The 10,115-nt window shown below is 37.6% G+C and overlaps 1 protein-coding gene across 1 annotated transcript in view; it reads left to right on the top strand.

The window, feature by feature from the left end:
• Window positions 1–10,115, top strand: part of LOC106882743 (lymphocyte expansion molecule) — a 43,966-nt gene that overhangs the window by 11,104 nt on the left and 22,747 nt on the right. Inside the window, exons 4-5 of the mRNA XM_014933517.2 lie at window positions 5,348–5,479; window positions 9,110–9,274. Coding sequence (XP_014789003.1) covers window positions 5,348–5,479; window positions 9,110–9,274 — 297 coding nt within the window. The remainder of the gene's footprint in view (window positions 1–5,347; window positions 5,480–9,109; window positions 9,275–10,115) is intronic.

Raw genomic sequence — 10,115 nt, 5'->3', positions numbered from 1 at the left:
CTACGCTCTTCAACAGAAAGAATACGGAGACAAGGAGAAAAACACGGAGAAAAAAAATTGAATAGTGTTCAGTCAAGAGGGAGAGAGAGAGAGAGAGGAATAGATAGATAGATAGATGATGGAAACCAACTCTTGACCAAGTAAGACCACTTCCTAAACCCAGTAAGCACATGCAAATGTTCCAAGAGTCCAAGGAGTTCCTGTGCATGAATTTATTTTGCATGTGTAAAGTGTTGCACAACACTGAACACACTTTACCATGAAACCAGCTATGAAAACAGGGAACCAAAAGGGTTTTTTTTTTTTATACATTTTTACCATCTCCTAGCTGGAAGTTCTAACACAAACAAGGGATCCTGCACTCCCAGTGGCTCAGTGGTTCACATATCAGTTAACCCACAGCTGGGAACCTAACAGGTGCTACTACTCCAGGTCAGAAGAGATTTAGGAATAACAATGGTTAAAAAGTAGTTCCACACTCCTCAAAACCCTGCAATAACCATACCTGGGCCCCACTACTGGATGGAGTTTAGAGTCTTACCGAGGACACAAGACAAATATATTCTTTTATTCTTTTACTTGTTTCAGTTATTTGACTGTGGTCATGTTGGAGCACCACCTTAAAGGGTATTTTAGTCAAATAAATCAACCCCAAGACTTATGTTTTGTAAGCCTAGTACTTATTCTATCAGTAACTTTTGCCAAACCACTAAGTTACGGGGACATACACACACCAACATCAATTGTCAAGCAATGGTAGGGGAACAAACACAGACACAAAAACACACACATGTAAATATATATACATATATATACATTATGGGTTTCTTTCAGTTTCTGTCCACTCTCAAGGCTTTGGTTAGCCCAAGGCTATTGAAGAAAACACTTGCCGAAGGTACCACACAATGGGACTGAACCCAGAACCATGTGGTAGGGAAGCAAGCTCCCTATCATGCAGCCATGCCTATGCCTATATATATCTTCAGCATCATCACCATTTAACATTCCCTTTCTATGCTGGCATGGGTCGGACGGTTTGACAGGAGCTGGCTAGACAGAAACCTGCACCATGTTTCACTGTCTGTTTTAGCATGGTTTTTACAGCTGGATGCCCGTCCTAACACCAAACACCCTGCAGAGTAGACTAAGTGCTTTTTAAGAGGCACCAGCACCGGCAGGGTCACAAGTAACTTGCAAGACAAAGGTAAGAGGTATGCATTGCATGTATATTATTCAGTATATTGAAGGGTATATATATATATATATATATATATATATACGATGGACTTCTTTCAGTTTCCGTCTACTGAATCCACTCACAAGGCTTTGGTCAGCCCTATGCTATAGTAGAAGACACTTGCTCAAGGGGTCATGAAGTAGGACTGGACCCAGAACCATGTGGTTGAGAAGCAAACTTCTTACCACACAGCCACATACCTCTTACCTTTTTCTCTTTGCTCTCTCCAGAATGCATCTTTATTCCATGCACAATCCTGGATCTACCAGCATTCAGTTTCATTTTCCCTCAATATGGAGTACTGCATAACAATTTAGTCTCTCTTCTCACCTTACTGTACCACTTAACCACTCTTTCTGATCATGTATTTACCTAAAAAAGACCTGATCCAACTGGATTTAATTGGACCCTCCTACCCTCCTGGACATTATGAACCACAACAAATATCATTGATGAGGAGCATTCTTTCCACCTATACTTCTCCAATGATGGAATACCCAACTTATAGAGTCTTCATTTTATATGAGGCTCCAATTGTTGGAACATCCCAGAAACAGCTGTATCATTTTGTACTATTTTTACCAATTGTGATGTAACTAAATTTTAGATTGAATTAATCTAAAACATACTTGTCCTGCCTTGACTAATTGTTTGCCTTTCCATACTACTTTAACCTATACTTACTGACTCAACGGGATGTTGCCTATTGACCATTTTGAACATGATAATCACACAACCACAACTTCAACTTGTGTTCTAACTGAAATTTTGATGGCACACCTATTTGAGCACTCAGAACGCATACCTATTAGTTTGAGTCTCCTTGACCTAAATTCCTCATATCTTATATATATACTCTTTTACTCTTTTACTTGTTTCAGTCATTTGACTGTGGCCATGCTGGAGCAAAACCTTTAGTTGAGCAAATCGACCCCATGACTTATTCTTTGTAAGTCGAGTACTTATTCTATCGGTCTCTTTTGCCGAATCGCTAAATTACGGGGACGTAAACACACCAGCACTGGTTGTCAAGCGACATTGGAGGGACAAACTCACACACACACATATATATATACATATACATATATACGATGGGCTTCTTTCATTTTCCGTCTACCAAATCCACTCACAAGGCTTTGGTTGGCCCGAGGCTATAGTAGAAGACACTTGCCCAAGGTGCCACGCAGTGGGACTGAACCCGGAACTATGTGGTTGGTAAGCAAACTACTTACCACACAGCCACTCCTGCACCTCCACATATATATAATATATATGTGATGGACTTCTTTCAGTTTCCATCTACCAAATCCACTCACAAAGTTTTGGCTGGTGTGAGGCTGCAGTCGTTGACACTTGCCCAAGGTGTCACACAGTGAGACTGAACCCAGAACAGTGTTATTGGGCGGCGGCGGTGGTGGTGGTGGTGGTGGCGGCGGGCACTTGTGGTTGACCCAAAATCATACTTTCTGTGATTAGCAAGTTGTAAAACATTTGGAACTTTCTGTTCTCAATTAGTTTATTGACTTATTACTTGGGCAATATTTTAAACAAAAAATTGCTTGATTTTAACCTCATTTTCATACATTTTTAACCTCATTTTCTAATTTTATTCAGAGATTTTAGCCTCATTTCAACTTTATCATTATCAATAAATTAGGGAGTTTACTCTAGTTCTGATTACTTGAAGATATACGAATATTATCAAAACAATTTTTGAAAATAACCACCGTGGGAATTTACTAGAGTACAATATGATATAATGCTTTATATTTGTAGGCAAAAGGTTCCTGTCTTTTGCAAAGATTTTTCCCAGCATTGAAAAACAGCAACTAATGTCACTTTGCTTTGTATCAGATCTGCATATTCTGAAGCTTTGGGGTTCATTAGCTGAATTATTGAATTGATTTGTTTTTTATAGGATCTGAAATCAATGTAATTCATGGTGCAACATGGGTCTTCATTGAATTTCAGTTGTTTGAGGTTTTTGTGAGCATCGTAAATGTTGAAGGTTGTTGACTCAACTTTCAAAATCAGCTCTTTCAACTGCAGATAGTTCGAACAGACTTGGGTGGGATTAGTCCTGATGTCTCTGCACTAAAATGCCTTCATCCTTGAAATTCTCTGCAATTTTGGTAACTCCTGCAAGGTTCTTGGCATAGTAATTTCAGGCATCCAACCAGCTGCCCCATCTGGTCACAAATGGCTGAAACAGGTATCCAATTGTTACCCTGCACGTGTAAGCAAAAGCAGGGTATTGTAATCGCTTGTCTCTGTCTGTTTGTCTGTATGTTTGCAAAATCACTGGGAAACGCCTGAAGGGATTTTTACCAAATTTGGCAGAAATACTCATTGGGTGAGTGGCTCGAAATGATGAAAATTTGGTTTGTTTATTTTCAAACATACATAAAAACATACATAGATATGTGACTCTGTGTGTGTGTGTGCACGCGCATGCATGTGCATACAGTGATGAAGTTGATTCCTTGATTTCACCAAAGTATAAGTACTTATAATGGTGATACTTAAAAAAAACATTTTCATTAAATCAACTTACAAATTTCCTATCAAGCAAGTTTAGTCAAACACTTACAAAGCATAATTCAATTGAATTAGAAAGCATGGGTAAACAACACATTATAAACCACACTGTAATTTGCGAAAAAATTCTGCATGCAGGGTATGCATCACATCTCCAATGCCTTTTTTTTCCATTTTGAATTACTCTGGATGGTGTTTTTTACAGCAGCAACCTTGATGGTGGCAATCAGACAATCGATTGCAGGATAGAAGGCCTTTATTTTTAGAGCACAGTTGTGCAGTAGGTGGGAGAAATAGGTTACATGGAAGAGCTTAGGGCACATAGCTTGCAATGTTTTTCCAATAGCTACCATCAGCACCAGACAATAGTAAACAGCATCAGACAATAGTAGGAGAAAATTTTCTCTTGGAACTGCTATACTTTTTAGCAAATCATTTATGATCTGAGCAATGACTGTGAAAGTTAAAGCTGATTTGAATCGTAAACATTCTATTAAGAAGGGATTTTTTTGAGGATTTTTAACTGAACCAATAAGTATATTAAAGTACATTAACAATTTTTTTGTCATCAATTTCAGTTTCATCAATAATTAAAAATACATTTTCATCAGTTAGACAGCTCTTGCAGTTAGACAGCTCTTGCACTAAGCATATCAACATATTTTTGGTACATAGATTGAGATGGCAGTGGATTATTAATAGAATCAAAGAGACTTCTTGAACTTAGATTAGTGAGCTTGTGCAAAGAAATGTCAGCTTCAACAAACACTTTGGTTGTCATTGAACCTTAAGATTTATCATTTTCAGTAAATTCAACGATCTGGTAGGGAGATGTTCAATTTTAGTAGTCTTTTTTAGATAGTTTTAATGTTTTTGGCTTATTCTCTGCAACTCAATGCCTTTTATCACATTTGACATCAATGTGGCATAGTCTGCAGTGTAACTGGTTATTGTGAGTCAATACAAATTCTTTTGAAAATATTCTTGTAAATTCAAGGGCTTTTGCCTTCTGACTTGTTTTTGGATTTGGCTTTTGAGTTAAGAATAGAAAAATCATAATAATCAAATTTAAAATTACTTGAAACAAGAAAAAAGCAGCTCAGTGACAAAAGAACGCCAAAAAAGATCCAGCAATGCAAAAGCAAAAGAAAATGATTCAATACAATTAACCTCAGATAAAAATTTACTTCATACTTAACAACAGATTTAAATGCTAAAACATTAGAGGAAGATGTTGTGCTGTTTCTTGCAATAAACCCATCTAAAGCAAAATTTTACATGGACCCTTAATATACTACCATAGACCCCCAATTTATTCTTTTGGTTGCGTGAACCCCTTTGTTTACAATTTTATTCTGGTGAACTCCCATAGCCATTCAATGTTTAAAAACTAGTTGTATAGATACTTCTTTCAAAATTCCTATTTTGTTTTTCACGCATTAACTTGCATAGGTTTGCAATAGAACGCAGATGACCGAAACAAGTAAAAAGATGAAATTCAAACCTATCTACCACAAAATAAAATATTTCTTTGATCTTTTCTTCTTTTCTGTTTAATTTTTCTACGTCCAGAATCGGAACCCAGGTCCTGGTACTTATGAAATCAAAAGTGGAATTGATTCTCTCTTGCAAAAAGTTGTTGGTAATCGTGGTCCATATGAGCTCTTCACTGGTCCTCGAACTCTAGCCCTCCAGACAGGCAAAGTAAGTATTGCTTTCATTATTGTAGTTGTTGTTGTTGTTGATGTTGCTATTTTTAGCATTATTATTATTATTATAAAGGCAGTGACCTGACAGAATCATTAGTATGCTGGGCGAAATGCTTAGTGGTATTTCACCTGCCTTTATGTTTTGAGTTCAAATTCTGCCTAGGCTGACTTTGTTTTTCATCCTTTTGGGGTTGATGAAATAAGTACCAGTTGAGTACTGGGGTTGATGTAATCAGCTAACCTCTCCCCCAAAATTTCAGGCCTTGTGCCTTTAGTAGAAAGGATGATTATTATTATTATTATTATTATTATATTTTACTTCTCAGAGCTCTCAATCTTACTTGCTCCTGTTAATTCTGTGAGAGCAGACAGCAACCTGTTGTCAAAGGTCTCACAATGTCTCATAGGATCTCTTTCCATAAATTAAAAGACTTGGTACCTAGATGTTAAGTATCGTGGAAGATACTTAACACCCAAGTTCCAATCTCAAAATCCTCATTGTCCCCAATGAAGTAGTTTTTTTAGCATGCTCTACACACATGCCAGTTCCAGTCCCTCCAACATATTTCTCAAACTTGATTGTTAGTCCCCTTCAAGGCCCCTACAACCACTGGGATAACAGTTACTCTCTTTGTTGCCCATATTCTTCCAATTTCATCTTTTAATATTTTTGCACCTTTCCCTGCTCTTTGTCACCTGTGCACACTAAATAACGTCTCTCTTTATGCATTACATCATTGTGACATAGCAATAATAAACTTAAACCTATGCATGCATATCAGGCTATAGCAATATCTATAACCTTAGTTTCCTTTTTTCTTTTATTCACCACAATTTATTATTGAAAATGTCACACAGTATCCAATATTTTGATGTTGTTTGTTTGCGCCCTTTTAAAGCCTAGCCAGGCTCATAGGCCCGGTTTCCCGGTTTCAATGGTGTATGTGTTCCCCAGCTGGACGGGATGCCAGTCCATCGCAGCGTTACTCATTTTTGCCAGCTGAGTGGACTGGAGTAACGTGAAATGAAGTGTTTTGCTCAAGAACACAACGCGTCGCCCGGTCCAGGGATCGAAACCACAATCTTACGACCATGGTACTGACACCCTAACCACTAAGCCACGTGCCTCCACATTTTGATGTTGTAGGTTGAAAACATCATGTGTACATAGGATTTGTACTGTCTGTCAAGTTACAACAAAGACCTCAGATTGACAGCACTTTACACACTATGCATGCAGTTGCATGTAATGCCATTTTCTGCAATACACCAAGATTGTAGCGTATTTCTAAAGTGTCCTAATATTCCGATGACAACAGGGACAACCTTTGTGTTTCATTCTCACAGCTGCCTCCATCTTGGTAATCTCAATTTTCAGGTCTCCATATTTGTCGACCTTTTCTCTTTCTTTCATGATATGTTGATCTGGCACTGGCATGTCGATTATTAGGCACTCATGCTCATTCCTCCTAAAGGCTACTAAATCAGGCCTTTGATGCTCTAACACCTTGTCTGTCTGGAAGTCAAAGTCTCTGAGGATCTTTGCCTTCCTGCTTTCATCCATTACCTTTTATGAGGTATTATTATTATTATTATTATTATTATTATTATTATTGTGCAGTAGTTTTATTTTTATAGTGTGCTTTCACTTCACTACCGAGCACAGCTCTGTGTGCCTTGGGTATGTGCTGTGGTTTGCTGTGATGCTCTTATGATTACTGTATTGAAAGTGTTTTGCGTAGGATGTGTGCAGTACCCAGTAGTGCAATTTTCTGTATGTTATATATATTTGTAAGTCTTGGTGTTTTTGTTATGTATTTGTCTGAATATTTTTTTATTATACCTAAGGCACCTACTATGATAGGAATTGTTTCTGTTTTTAGATTCCACATTCGAGTTACCTCTATTTCCAGGTCTTTGTATTTTGAAAGTTTCCCATTTCTTTTAGGGAAACGTTGTCATCTACTGGTATTGATACATCAACTAGAAAGCATTTTTTTCCTTCATGATCTTATTATTATTTGGTGAGATGGCAGAATTGTTAGCACATTGGACAGAATGCTTGGCAATAATTCTTCTGAATTTACATTCAGAGTTCAAATTCTGCCAAGGTTAACTTTGACTTTCATTCTTTCAGGGCCATTAAAATCAAGTACTGGGGTTGAGATAATCAACTATCCCCCCTACCCCAAAATTTCAGGCCTTGTGCCAAAATTTGAAGCCATTATTATTATTGTTGTTGTTGAGAGAACAGCACACACCATCAAAGTGACACTGGGGTACAAATATACAAAACCCAATATACCCATCATGACAAGGGTACACCAGGCACATGCATCCTATGTGACAAGTGTACACCAGGCACATGCATCACAACCATATGTATGCAACATGGTGATCTCATATCAAAATAAATAGCACATGACCTTACAGGTGGGGCCCAGTTAGAATTTTCTTCAGGTCGAGTAGCCCATCCTGCTCAAAAGGTCTCTGAATAAGGTTTGTTTAAGGATGTTGAGCAAAACACCCATGTTTCCAAAGGTGAATTATTCAAACCCCAAAGAATTCCTTTCAACACATGTCTATGATGCTCCTCCACTACTTCTGCTTGTGATCAGAGATGCACATATCCTCAGCCACCAAGGGACATTCTCAACTGGTTATGGTCAAACAATTGACAAGCAAATCTGTGGTATTGAGCAGAATATTTGGTGTAGCCCATCTTTTATACCAAGACAAAACAATGTACATGATAACACTTCCAGTCAGTTATCATCATCATCATCATCATCATCATCATCATCATCATCATCAGGGGGCAAGCTGGCAGAATTGTTAACACACTGGACAAAATTCTTAGCAACATTTCATCCTTCCTTATGTTCTGGGTTCAAATTACACTGAAGTCCCTTTTGGGGGTTGATGAAATAAGTATCAGTCATACTCTGGGGTCGATGTTTTGAATTAAGCATGCATTATCCTATAGCTTTGAGATTTTAATGATATGACTATCTTTCATCTTTTTTAGACAAAGGCAGCAGGCTGGCAGAGTTGTTAGCATGCCAGGCAAAATGCTTAGCTGAATTGCATCTGCCTTTACATTCTGAGTTCAAATTCCGACCAGGTCAACTTTGCCTTTCAGTCTTTCAGAGTTGATAAAATTAGTATCAGTTGAGCACTCAGGTTAATGTCATCAATTAAAGCCCTCTCCTGAAATTGCTGGCCTTGTACTAAAATCTGAAATCATTATTTATTTTTGGACATTGTAGGGAGGTGGATCCAGCTGAATTTGGCCAGTTTGAACATAAAACGGGTAGAATATTTTGACCGGACAGGGGTGATTTAAACCTAAAGTATTTAACCCTTTAGCATTTAAACTGTCCATTTTCAGCCCAAATTTTCTACCTGTTTTATGCTCAAACCAGCCAGATTTGGCCTCTCACATCAACCCTACAATGCCATTCTAAAGCTATACAATCACATCATCAAAATTTCAAAGCTATAAGATAATATATATAATTAATTCAAGACAATTTAAGTAAAATAAGCAGTACATTTGGCAGAATAATCTGAATGCTAAAGGAGTTAAACATTGATTGAATTTAAGCTTTTGATTTTTTACCAGAAAGTCTATCCATGTCCTGGTCAATATGAAATGAAATCAGGTATTGATCAATTACTGGAGTCGAGCAAAAACATACAAGGCAAGTTTGGAAAATGTGAGCGCTGGAATAAGCAATTGCACGAGAGAATAGCTTGCATGACATCAGGAAACTATCCTAGAGATGTTGTGAGTATTTATATATATATTGTATGTATTAGGTCATCATCATCATCATCATCATCATCACCACCATCAATAGCAGCAGCACTGTTGTTAGCTTCATCATTATTGTCTTGTCATCAGTGTCATCATAAGAATTATTATTATCATAATCATCATAACAGCAATCATCATCATCGTCATCATCATCATCATCATCATCATCATTGTTGTTGTAATCATTGGCATTGTCTTCGTCATCGTCGTCATTGGTGTTGTCATAGACATCATCATTGTCATCACCATTTTTATGTCACTTTTATCATGCCAGCAAGGGTTGGGAACAAAATCTATTGAGACAGGGATCTATAGCTGGATGCTCCACCGTGTTGCCAGATCTTATCTGTTTCACAAATAACATTTTTTTATTCCACTGATTATCACAAGTTGAAACCAGCAATATACAGGGTGGATTGTTGACAGGGGAGGCAATCATAATATCACCAATGCCCACACTGTCTTAGTGTGAAGACATGCAAAAATAAACATTTACGCACACACTCACACACATATATATGTGCGTGTGTATGGAAGTGCGTATGTGTGTGTGAGTGAGTACATGTGTGTATGTGTGTATTTGTGTGTATGTGCATGTATGTGTGTGCATGTATGTATGTGTTTGTGTGTGTGTGTGTGTGTGTGTGTGTGTGTGTGTGTATTTGCTTATAGACAAATTGACCAATGTATTGTTTCTGTCTACCAAATTCTATTGACAAAATATTTGGAAGCCTAAGGCTATCAGTGAAAACACGTGCCCAAGGTTCCAACCTGTGGGATGGAACCTGAAACTGAATAATTATAAATTGGA

This window comes from Octopus bimaculoides, chromosome 24 (assembly GCF_001194135.2).
Source record: "Octopus bimaculoides isolate UCB-OBI-ISO-001 chromosome 24, ASM119413v2, whole genome shotgun sequence".
In the NCBI taxonomy this organism is placed as follows: Eukaryota; Metazoa; Mollusca; class Cephalopoda; order Octopoda; family Octopodidae; genus Octopus; species Octopus bimaculoides.
This window is presented reverse-complemented; position numbering and strand designations above follow the sequence as displayed.